At 39.0% G+C, this 13,476-nt stretch overlaps 1 protein-coding gene across 2 annotated transcripts in view; it reads right to left on the reverse strand.

Annotated features, from left to right (window-relative positions):
• gpc6b (glypican 6b) overlaps positions 1-12,354 on the reverse strand; it is an 84,756-nt gene extending 72,402 nt beyond the window's left edge. For both annotated transcript variants that reach the window (XM_080903052.1, XM_080903051.1), the window contains exon 1: positions 11,884-12,354. In XM_080903052.1, coding sequence (XP_080759178.1) covers positions 11,884-12,034 — 151 coding nt within the window. In that variant the 5' untranslated portion in view covers positions 12,035-12,354. The remainder of the gene's footprint in view (positions 1-11,883) is intronic.
• Between the last annotated feature and the right edge of the window lie 1,122 nt (positions 12,355-13,476).

A 13,476-nucleotide genomic window follows, 5' to 3' on the forward strand; every position in this document is an offset into this window, starting at 1 on the left:
TTTAAAATCCAACATCCCTCCTAATCTAAATAAACTGCTTCTTCACACCTCCGAGCCTAAGCAATTCTGTTTTATCTGAGGTATCTTTTTGCAAATTTAGACCAAAGATTTTGACTGCCCATGTGGTCATTTTTTATTACAATCATGTTAAGTGCAAAGTACAAACTCAATGCACAAGATGCTGCAAATTAATAACCCTGATTACTGTGATGTCTCAGGAGGTATGAATCAACAATGAGTTAAAAAAAAAAAAGAATAAAAAGAAAAAAGTAAGTGAGTGGGTGGATAACATATGAATACATGAATGTGATATGTTATCTTCTTGTCTCATGAGCATCATATATGGAAGAGATATGTTGTAAGGGGCTCATTAGATGTGATCCCAACCAAATCTAGTTAGCTCACTTGTTTCACCTTCTTATTAAAAGTAAATCAATAGGTTAGACTTAAAGGTTGCTGTAAATCACCATTCTAACAATGAAGCAGAAACCAAATGCCTCTTACACTCAAACTATGTATGTTAAGTGCCTTGGATGTCTGAAAGAATAGGACATTAGCTAAATGTCAGCAAATGTTAGCTGATGGCCTATGCTTCTAGACACCCAAGGCATGCATACTGGTAATTTCAATGTAATATGCATTCTGCTTCATCCCACTTTCTCTACAGCACACCGAAACAGGCCCCTTAACCAATGGGTAATCAGACTTTGACAAGACAAGATCATATCGTCAGGAACTATACAACAAGAGATATTCATTGAATATGAACATCATCATGGATCTTTAAATCGCTGTATTCCACACACCTTCACACTTTTAATAACGTCTCTAGAGGGTTTTGTGTACACAATAGCCAAGTTTCTTGCTCAAGTTGGAACTTGCATCAATCAAAAATTGAATGAAATTATTCCTATCACATTTTGGGTCATGTCAGAAGTTATTATGAAAGGCATGTTCATGTTTTAAATAACTGGGGGATGCTGATACAGAGGGGTATATGTCCTTGGGTGAATGAGGACAGGTTCAAGAGGAAATGAATTCTCACTGACATAAAACAGTCTACAATAAAAGCAGCACAGTACAATGGTATGATGGTATTCTTCATCCTCAGGAGAGTCAGCGTGAAGGGAAAAAGGACAGGAATAAAGATGTTGGAGCGGTTTCATACTCCTAGCAAATGTGTCAGTATATATATATATATTTTTTTTGAATATGTCAAACTATTCCTCTGCAACATGCCATGTGCAAGGCTGCGTGCGTGATAAAACAGTCAAACGTTGACTCAAAGGTATAGCTTTTCATATTGAAATGTTTTTAAATGTACTATAAAAAATATTTTTCAGGAAAGAAATATAGGAGTGGAGAAAAAACAACCTGTTTCTTTAAAGGCTTTGGAAAACTTGTGAAGAGATGAGTTTTCCACATTTATATAAATATTTTTTTCTAACAGATTGTTTGCATCTTAACATAAAACTCCTGCTCATCAGGTTTCTGGGAAGATTGGAGATGACTACAGTTTCAGATTAACAATTGAACTGTTGCCTACTAAAGGTTTTTTCAGTAAATTTTAGTGAATGAAGCAAAAGTGCCTCCAGCTTTTTAGACATGAGAATTTCTCAAATATAATTCAAAACTGTACCGACTTTTCAGTGGGGAATGTAGTGTGCATTTTTTAACCACTTTATGAAATTTTACAAAATAATAATAATTTTAAAAAACAAAAAAAACACAAGCATTAATAAGGAAATTCGATACAAGTAAATCATGACAAGGACTAGACTCATCTTTACAAAAATCTTTGACAAGAATACATATATACATATGCAATAAAAAAATATGTTTGACCTTGAGGGTAATAGCTGGGGGATATTTATGTACCATATACCCTTCAGCAAAGTACACCAATATCATTACAGTTAAAATTAATGTATGGATTTCCCTAATACCGTGTACGGCACATTTAGGAATGACAAGTGCAGAAATAATCAGCATATGTAGCACTATGTCTAGCTTTGACATTTATTGAGGAGTGCATAATAAAAAGCCTAGTGGAGGAATCCAGTGTGGATATTCGATCTATGCATGCCTAGAAGCCCCTGAGAATGAGAAGTGAGGAGGCAAGCCTCTCTCATCTGCATCAGTTTGCTAAGTGGAGCATGGCACATAAACACACTACAGGTAGCAGCTGGTGGCTGTTTAGAGACCCTCAAGGCCCTGAGACCTGCACTGATCGTTACCTTTCACTCAGTTTACAGTTTAGAATACAGGCACCGGTCATTATACCTTGCTACAGTGTAAGTGTCCTCAAGCCAGTGGCCTTGTTGCCTGAGAGGGAAAGGATACAGCTCTGCTGCACAAGTACATAGCTTCCATTGGTGGCTTGCTACACACCACACTGAACTATCCTCAAGAGCAGTGTAAAGGCAAGTATAGACTCCAGTTACGCATCATGTCTAGTCAGACGCTGTCAACAAGACAGAAGTTGCTAAAGATAGATCCAACAGCAGCAACAAGGCATTCGAGTTAGCTTTGTTTCATGATGGCTAAGTTTTGACTGTTAGATGTGATGTTGGGAAAAAGTACTGGGTATACGCCGCAGTCCAACGCCAGAATTTTGATACTAATGTCAGTGAAAAACACACTGATCCAGAGGATTGTTTTTGTGAATGTCTTAAAAAAGAGACAATGAAATATTGTCAACTACAGGAAACAGTGTAAACAGATCTCCAAAATGGTAGCCTATAATGGTCAAAAAGAACAAAACAGCATGAGTGACAAGCGAAAATGTGTTTATGTCAGTTTCTTAAAACAGAAATGAAAAGGCTCTTGCATTGTGGCTCCAGGTTAGAATTTAATTGGACAGTTGTTGACAGGAACTAATAGATCAAAATAACATCCATTCATTTCTTGCAGGAGAACTCATTTGTCCACATTTCAAATGATTCTGAAACCATTAAACGATGATTGCAATGCCATTTCACGAGAATCTGTGTATTGTTTTTCACATATTTATTGTAAATAAGTTTAGAAAATGTTAATTCCCCGAGGCAGCAGCATATTCCTTTAGTAATGTATAGCTGTGTGTCAGCAATATAAACCAGGCATGCCAGCCTTACAGCATTTGGACAAGCTTCAATAACCCAGTACATTTTACTAAAACTAAATTTTTGCAACAAAAAAAAAATAGGGATAGGTTAATTGGATAATCCAAATTGCCACTAGGTATGAATGTGCGAGTGAATGTGAGTATGAATGGTTGTCTGTCCTTGTGTGTTAGCCCTGCGACAGACTGGCGACCTGTCCAGGGTGTACCCCGCCTAGAAGCTCGCCCTATGACAGCTGGGATTGGCTCCAGCGCCCCCCGTGACCCTGAAAAGGATAAGCGGTAGCGAATGGATGGATGGATGGAAAAAAAACAAAAACAAATGGAAAAAAAATGAACAGGTTTCTGCTACATAGTAATAAAAAGTGACTTGTACCTGGAAATATCTCAATAATTTACTTATTCACATAATATGGACTGTGAATTAGTCAAACAAACAGCATTGTTAATATCTGCCACCTGAACCCCGTTTGGTTTTTAAATGTATAGGATGTATTAAAATTTCAACAACTGGAGTTATGAGCAGCAGAAAGTTGGACATAAACCCTGCTGGAGGCCACAAACAAAATAAACAGAAAGTTTGGGTCACAAACAGGATTAGGGTTTAGAAATATTATCCAAAGAGTACTTTTGCTGTTAAAAAAAATATCAGTAACCCTGAAGACATCAGTTCCCCTCCTTCCTGAAGAAACACAAACACATCAAAATTCATCAAAATCTGAGAGGAGTGCATTGTTGCATAAACTGTAGGTTCCAGACAGGCAGAATAAAATAACTTGGTCTTGGACTGCTGGTCAGATACAATAAACTCAGTGCATGGCTTTATGAGGGTGATTGTGCAAGCAGCCCTCTTGAATAGTGCATATGAAGAAAAAAAATGGCTTGCACACAACTAAATAAATATTGTGTATATCAAACGATGATGGTGCTAAAACAAAGACTATATGCATGAAAACAAAACTGTTCAATAAAACATGCAGTACCAATTTAAATCCAAATAGTTCCATTTAAATAAGCAATACACAAATAGATAAACCACGCAAGCACAAACAAATAATCCTTATCAATTTTACAAGACATAAGCTACAAGAATACTCATCAAAAGCATATACAGAAATGTGCTATAAATACTCACAAGGCAAGCAAACAGAGAAACATGTGACAAGAAGCACAGACACCAAAGATTTTTTTTTTTTTCAATGGGACACCTGGTTGGGACTTGCTTGTGCACATGCAAGAAACAAGTCTTTCTGCCAGAAGTTCTTTCTCGTATCCGACTGAAATGATTTATGAAATGTAGGCAAACCTGTGAAAGGATCTATTTAACTAATAAAATATTATTGCCCTAAATTCAACTAAGTTAGCTCTTGGAGAACAAAAATCAGTCCATCAAGTTTCTTAGTATAAATGCATTGGGGGATGCATCAGGAAGGACATCCAGTGTAAAAATCTACGAAATCAAATATGCAGAGCTGCCCAGTGTGGCAACCCCTTGTGAATAAGGGAGCAGCTGAAAGTAGCTTCTTAATGGCTTATCCAAATTAATGTTGTGGAGGGGCTGAAACTTATCCCAGCTGTCATGGGACAAGCGACAGTATGCAACCTGGACAGCACACAAGTCTAGTCCATGACAGTAAACTAAAACAACCAAGTTTAAATGGTAAATGGTCTGTATTTGTATAGTGCTTTACTAGTCCCTAAGGACGCCAAACCGCTTTACACATCCAGTCATCCACACATTCACACACTGGTGATGGCAAGCTACATTGTAGCCACAGCCACCCTGGGGCGCACTGACAGAGGCGAGGCTGCCGGACACTGGCGCCACCGGGCCCTCTGACCACCACCAGTAGGCAACGGGTGAAGTGTCTTGCCCAAGGACACAATGACCAAGACTGTCCAAGCCGGGGCTCGAACCGGCAACCTTCCGATTACAAGGCGAACTCCCAGCTCTTGAGCCACGATCGCCAAAATCGATAGGTCGGTGCTGATTTATGAGTGATCATTCCAGGTTAGGTTGGGGCCTCATCATGGAGAGACTCCACCTGTCAGTTAGCTTGGAAACAACTTAATGTGTCTCTGGAAGAGCTGAAGGAAGTGGCTGAAAGTTCTAGGTGACTCTGTTTAGGCTACTGCTCTCACAGTCTGGACCCAACTAAGCAACAGAAATGGATGGATGGATGGATGGATGGATGGATGGATGGATGGATGGATGGATGGATGGATGGATGGGGACACAAACCCTTTTAAATAAAAGTCCTTTTTTTGACCCGTGCATCCACAGCAACCTCAGCCTCATAACTGGTACGGTCATCTGACATTTCTGAGTATTTCTCCTAGAAATGTTTTCCGGCAGAAAATGTTGAAGTAATTTTTTGCGCTACTTGCTGTTGTTCAGTGCTTTATGAATTTTGAAGTTGCTGTGGAAAATAAGCAGAAACATTTTTAGTCTACTGCAACATTGCTCATCACTTTTTTTTGTCTCCACATTTACATTTACAGCACATTTGTGTAACCGATTAAGTTGCACTTGGAGTATGTTTTGTCTGTTTTAAGTGTTAAGCTTATAAAGTATTAAAACTTATGTATAAGGCTAACACTTAAAAACAACAACTGTGTGTTAATCCACTTCAGGGCCAGGAGTTTGTACTTTTGTGCATTCTGCATAAAAAACTTTTAGAAATTTCCATTTCTTAAATTTATTTTGATGTACTTTGATTCTGGTGGTGTTATGCTTTTAGCGCTGCAACCCTAAAAGACTTGCAGGACACAGTTTCTTGCAGCTCTCACAGGAAACACCCGCAGAGAGAGCCCATCATGAGGCCATTTTGGCATCCATAAGTATGATTGATGACATAGGGATGCAGACAGCGAGAATTCCCCTCTGCCATGAGAAAAATGATGATTGTTTGGATTTTTTTTTTTTTTTTATTTCCCTGTTAGTGCCCCCCTCTGCTTCTCAGTGGGACACATTTACATTACGTTAGCAACATATACACTCAAAGCCTGGGGCTACCAAATACAAACAAAACAACTCCCGTGGATCTCAAAAGTCCATTTATCCACAATTTTTATCACAAATACTTCGATGTTTGTAGAGTAAAATGTAAAAAAGGTAAAACATGCCATCGGAAGCCATTATCCCTTTCAGGACCTCACCCCCAAATCTATTTCAACATGTGTGACTGGCAGGAAGGTCGCAATAATTTCACAATACATCACAGCAACAGTGGAGTGTGCTGCAGGGGCTAACAAAGTCACCTGGCCATTCCCTTTGCAGGCACTGCCATTTAGCCCTTTTTAATCCCCTCCATCCCATTACATGACAGTAGAAGACCTGTGCACATTACATGCTTCAGTAGAGATCATTTGCCTCGCGCAGGCAGCCAAAGATCACATAAAATATTACCACCCGTTATTTCTGTCCCACCTCCATCTCCTGACTGGCAGTAAACAGAGCTGGACGTCAAATGATAGCATAGTATATGACAGAGGTGGGACCAAGTCATTGTTTTGCAAGTCTCAAGTAAGTCTCAAGTCTTTATCCTCAAGTCTCAAGTCAAGTCTCAAGTAATGTCAGGCAAGTCAGAGTCGAGTCTCAAGTCACTGGTGTAAAAGTCCGAGTCAAGTCACAAGTCTGAAACTTTGAATTTCAAGTCCTTTCGAGTCTTTAAAAAAAAAAAAACGAAAAAATAATGTTGCAGTTATGCTAAATGTAAATATTAGACCATGTAATTTTAAAATCTGTGTTTTTCTCAACACATGACAAAATAGTGAACTTAGAAAATATACACAAATTGTGAAATTGCACCTCTTTAAAATGCAGCTCAATTAAACCTAGCTCCAAGAATAATTTTCACCGACAGTTCTGAGATAAGCTGCATGTTATTCTTGGATGCGGTTGTAGGACCAGCTTTAAAATCGCATGACAAAAATATCATACACATTAAAAAAAAAAACTGCATCACCAACGTAGCCTGGACAACATTTGCTAGTTAGATGAAGTCAGCTATCTCATCTTAGCATATTTATATGCATATTTATAATCATACGGTTCTTGGAGTGAGTGCATACACTCATGAAGTTTAGTAACTTCAGGTCACTGCAACAAGCCCAGGTACAGTTTACCGACGGATGGGTACAGGACCTTGAAATGCACCGTGTAGAACGAAAGACCATCGTACGTATCATAAGTTTACCAGTCTCACAAATTGTCGTCATAAATACACATTCGTTAACCGTTTATTAATAGGACCTTTGAGCTCAACGGTAATTAATTAGTAGTGGAAATAATTTCTGGTACCCATCACAGAAATGTAGCAGTGACAACAATATTGTATGCTGTAATCGTACTGGGCAATTAGTGATACAAAAAACCTGTTTTATCCTGTGAATAAAAGTATATGTTTTTGTCAATGTACCATAATAACAGAAGCGAAACGCAATATTGTGTCAGGACAATTCACTATTTATGCACAATAAATAAAGGAGCATAGCGCGACAATTTCTGTTCAGCGCCAGACTTGCTTGTAACCTATATCACTAATGACGTATGAAAATGACGTATTAACTACTAAAAAACACTGACCTTCGTGTAAATGCTTGGAGCAGACTAACCTGTGAGCTGGAGTGTTCTGGGACGTTATATTTGATCTTTGAATGGCTGCTATCCAGTCCATCCGTCACCTCTTTGTTACTTCGGAAACATGGCTTGAATTTCTCTTCAACGACGTAATCCGATAACAACCGATCTCTTTACCCGTCGGCTTCCCGTGGCTGTCATGCGACCGGCTATTGCAGTTAATAATACAACAGCTTCTTGACATTTTTGTGTTTCTTTTTATCGCTGTGTGACTGATTTTAATTGAAAGCCTGCGTGCGCTAGTACCGCTTGCCACGAGTTCCCAGAATCCTTTGCGGTTCTACCCGTGAATGACGTCACATTTTCAATCTCTATATAATATGCATGTTAAATTTTATATTTGGGGTAAAATATCAAGTCTTTTCAAATAAACCGGTTCAAGTCCAATTCAAGTCCCAAGTCATTGGTGTAAAAGTCCAAGTCAAGTCACAAGTCTTAGAACATTTTTTCAAGTCAAGTCTAAAGTCATAAAATTAATGACTCGAGTCTGACTCGAGTCCAAGTCATGTGACTCGAGTCCACACCTCTGGTATATGACATCCTAAGAAGTTCCATTGAATCCCGCAGTCTGCCATATGACTCACTCTCCACGTCTCAGACATCGGGTAATCGACTGAGTGGAAACGGAGACAGCAGATAAGACTGAGTGCAGGTCTTAACTTTAACAAGCAATAAAAAAGTGGATTTTAGAGGCAAAATATAATTAATTTTCTTACAATTAAATTAAACAGATATAATTAAAGTCTTCTGAGAGGGTGGTTCATATTTTAAGATGTGCAAACACTCCAAAGACTTTGCAATTCATAAGTTCATTCCTATTTTAAATATCTTCACAGTATACGAGCTTCCAGCCCGGTCTGGTCAGCAGAAAGAATCATCAGTTAAGTCTTGTGGAATTACTGTACTCGCTGAGCCTTCAGGCTTTGGATCATAACAACATTTTTGTCAATAACACCATCTCCAGTGCTGTCATTCCCCCTGACCTGGTTCCTCTATTGAGCCCAAACACAAACACACACATACGAAAACACACACACAGAAAATCTGGGGTACTAAGCTTTTCATTTCAACTCCAGGAGAAGACGTGGTAGTTATTTCAACATTTTAAGTAGTACAGAAATACTCTCACAATAGCACCCTGATGTTTCACGGTTATTATTTTCACTCTATTAAAATTGCAGTGGTTGCAGTGAATTACTCATATTGGCCAATCTTATAGAAAAAGTTTGGGTAATATAAAAAAGTAATAGATATATATTTCAATAGTATTCTAATTTGATTCATTTAAATATAAGTACAATCTAATTTAATAAAAACACAACTTTACAAATACAGAGTTTCCCAAATATGTTTTCCAGTCTCTAACGGCATCACATCAAAAGCAGCAAAACCACACACACATCCGTCTGTCACAGACTTCAAGAAATCAAACCGCCAAGTGAGACCATTCAACAAAAAATGCACAGCATGCAGCAGCAGTGAAAGCACCATTTGTGGAGGTGGACCAGTAATAAGTTTGAGATTTCCCCTAAATCGTCAGTGATTTTAATAGAGTGTGATGGCAGTTGTGAGACTGGCACAAACAGCAAAACAGGAAGCTTTTGAAGCTCTAAAGTAACTTAAAATTTTTTGTAACTTTAATGATCAAGTCGTCCGTCCTAAACAGCTCTTCAAGTCATCACGAACTGCACAAAAACAGTATTTAAGTTCGCATTAATCTGTGAATTGGTGTTAATGTCATTTGCAATCTGTCTGTAAACTCCACAAATCATAAAATGTGAACAGTAACGTGCCCATGACACACTCATTGACTACACCACTACCTCTACATCATGTGTGTAATATAAATGAATGACATTTCAGTGAAAAAACTAAATAACTAAAAAGGGGCCGAAGCTAAAAGCAGATAATGCTGCATTATTAACAACATCTGCCAAGTGAATTTCATAAAAATATATCCATCCATCCATTTTCTTAACCCCAGGGAAGCTGGGATCTATCCCAGCTGTCATTAGAGCTAAAGGAAGGGTACACCCTGGACAGATCGGTAGTCTGTCGTGAGGCTGACACGCAGGGAGACAGAAAACCATTAACGCTCATATTCATGGAGTGCGAGAGGAAGCCGGAGTTCCCGGAGACAGCCCATACATAGGCAGGGAGAACATGCAACCTTCCCAAAGTAGCTTAGTAAAGTAAAGTAAAGTAAGCTTGTGGATTCAAACCCAGTACACCCTAGATGTGAGGCAACAGTGCACAGCACCACCACTGTCTATAATGTTAAAAAAAAATACACATATTTTAATAAGCTATATTACTCAATTATAGTCCAAATGATGTCATTTATCCCCAAATCAGCTATTAAACCAAAGGCTCTATTTTCAGGAGATTAAGTAAAATAGTGCAAACAAGTTGTGTGCCAGCCACGAGATTAAATTTTAAATCAGTTCAGACTAATATAAACTTACATAGCGAAAAAGAAAGCTCTCTGCATTTACTACATTTCTGCTAAGAAGCAACTTGAATGTTTTTTCATTTATTTATTTATTGATAGGACAATGTTACGATTTTAATCAACTTTTAATCAAAAGGAATTTGCAAATTTATTTTAGGCAAGATCTGGCTTGGCTTGAAAGTTGTTTGCATGAGTAAGAGGCAATGAGCTTTGAGCCCAGAGGACATGTCTATCACTGTGCGAATTTGCTGAGTTGTTGATAAAGCGTTTCTCCCGAAGACATGTAAGGTTGTGACTCATTCAAAGAGAAGATCAAAAGACTTTTATTCAGGGTGACATAATTCAGGAAAGAGACAGATTGGATTTTTTCCACTCATTCCAGAGATTAGTTGTGATGTCAGAGACACAGATCCAACGGATTTAATCAGTTAGTTATTCAACCCGTCTCTGAACAGGTGTGCCTGTTATCAAATATGCAGCCTTTTACTTGTGCCAGATTCCCTGATTTATAGAAAGAATAATTGATTGGCCTTGAAGCATAACAATGACGACCTGGAGAGACAATTCAATGAAAGAGGCGGAAAGGGGAGACTGCCTCTCATCCATACTCCTGTTCTGATGACATAATGATATTTATATCCAAACTATGCCTGAAAAACAGACCAATTTAATTTAAGTATCGCTGCAGCGAAACACTGACGCTGTAACCTTAAGTCATTTTTCAAATCATGTGTGTAATGTGTAATCAAGGCCAGAGAACACCAAGAAAGATTTCAACAAAACATCATAAAATCTGGTTTTACATGCCAGTAGGGATGCATCGGGCCTGCCTTATTTCACACAAGGTATATTTAAGATAATTACTTATTAGGCTTGTGGCAGAAACCATGCAATGCCAAATGAAGTGAGCAGCGGTTGTGGTCTACTGCTTGAGCATTGCATGAGCCTCATTTTATCTAATCACCCAATTTTCACAGGACAGGAGTTAATCTGTACAGCTGTCCACTCACTGGGCTCCCTTACTTGGTTTTCACCGTCAGAAACCTCTACTGGAGACATGCAGACACATTTCACACTCGGCATTGATAGGGCAGGATAGCCGGTATGACACACACACACACACACACACACACACACACACACACACACACACACATATATATATATATATATATATATATATATATATATATATATATATATATATATATATATATATATATATATAACTAAATAAGCCTGTAGTTATGCGTTCAGGCAGTTTACATGCGTGGGTTCCCGATTAGAGCAGATCTCTCCAAGCAGCTGTGGGAAGCTCACTACCCCCAGGTAGTCAGTCAGGAGCGTTTTGGAAATCAAGTAGCTCACATTTGTATAAAGTTAACTTCAGTGAGTGAAAATCACAGCAGGTACTTTGTGAGTGACAGGTGGTTGAAAAGCTGGAACCGATTAGTTGGACGTGGTGCAGTCGCAGTAGCGTACCCCTGCAGCATTAAAACGATTTAGCGTCTTAAATGAGTTGCAATAGGACTGCTGAGTATTTTTAACTTTTCCTCTCAGATATAAACACTTAACACAGACGCGTTTACTATTATTATTTTATTTTGTAAAAGTCGCTGCATATTCCCGATCATTTCGGATGCTGTAACCGGCAGGTCGTGAGCCAGTAACTCAGTCCACCCTTACCTGGGATCTCCTGATGGGGAACATGTGAGAAGCCAAAGCCTTTCGCGATGGAAGCCTCCCTCACCTCGCTGCAATTCCTCGCTTTAAATTCGGCTCTTGCCGCAACAGACAGCACAGAAAAAGTGCAAATGATGGTCTCCAGTCTGAGCATCGTTCACTTCTGTACAGATCCCTCACTGTTTAGGTACTCTGCAGTGTCCCGCTTGCTGGCAAAACTCCCCCCTCCTGCAGCAGATTCGCAGGTAGACTATTTAATGACTGGTCGTTTTTAGTGGTTGAAACTCAACTATAGTCTCTTAACACATCCCCCAAAGCACAACGGGTTTGTATCGCCACCGAGTTCAGTTGAAAGTCCCTCGGCGCAGTAGAAAAGAAAGCTGTGAGCGTAAAGGTGCCACATGAATCCAAGGAGCGCGTTTCCCGGCTTGTTGACTCAACTTCGCTCAGCAAAGAAAGCCCATTGTAGCTGCGTTGAAGTGGAAATGCTCTGTGGAGGAGAGCGCTGTGTGTTCAGATGCACCGGCAGGGCAAAAGCGGGACACAAAACGTGGAGTGGAATCGAGCCTCATCCAGTGTAGCAGGTCGGCACCTGCATATGAGATACAACCTGGTAGAAAGTAACAAATACATAAAACATCCTGTAGGTGCTATTGGATTAAAAATGGGAAGATATGGAGCCGACTTTAAAATTGAATCGCTGCCATAAATGCCTGTGGGTATATCCCATTGTTTTTCGTGAGTGTGAATTATAGAATGCAGTCTGTTACACTTGGATTTTTTTTCCTAATATCTGCAATTTAACAAACCTTTACTTGGCCTGCACGTTTATGCTCCACTGGGGAGGTGGAAATTCTGCTGAGCTTAGAAGATGCAAATGTTGATATTTTTTCACTACATTCATCTGATACAGAAGCAAATTATCAGGTTCTGTAGTATCAAACTGTATAAGTCACGAATGTAAAGGATTTGATTAAGACCAGAAGGCAAGCTTTCACAGTTTTATTGATTTTGGAAGAGCTTAATCCCTGGGTAGATCAACAGTGGATTAACATGGCTCCCATCACTATGCAAAGGATTCCAGTGGGATGGGTTACCACATTTCGAAAGTTCTTTAAAAGTGACACCGGCTTGTTTCAGATGGTAGCACTGGAAGATCTTCAATTAAATATCCAAATCCAAGGGGTTCAGGTCTAAGGGCAACACTGAGGCATGTTCTGCTTTACTGATTAAAGTGCCTGTATTCTGGCTTTATGAGGCCACATTCAGTTCCCCACATGAAAGACGGTCATTATTTTTTAGAATTCTTAATGTTTGTTCATGTCGATCGTGTCCTTTGAGAGGTTCCGAGAAATTGCATAATAAAAACACTGCTAATCACAGCATCAACATATACTTGTACTCCCTTTTATGTTTGCAACTGGTCAAACACTATTCCCCAAAAACAAATGTAGTCCCCCTGTTTTGACATTCAGTAAAGGGATGATAGAATTAGTCGTTAGTCTCTTCATCCTTTAGTGGTTCCTTTCATGAATTCTGTGCTCTACTTTTATAGTGAGACATTTTGACCTGGACATGTCACACTTTAATGTATCC

This window comes from Rhamphochromis sp. 'chilingali' (assembly GCF_963969265.1).
Source record: "Rhamphochromis sp. 'chilingali' genome assembly, chromosome: 14".
NCBI classification, from domain to species: Eukaryota; Metazoa; Chordata; class Actinopteri; order Cichliformes; family Cichlidae; genus Rhamphochromis; species Rhamphochromis sp. 'chilingali'.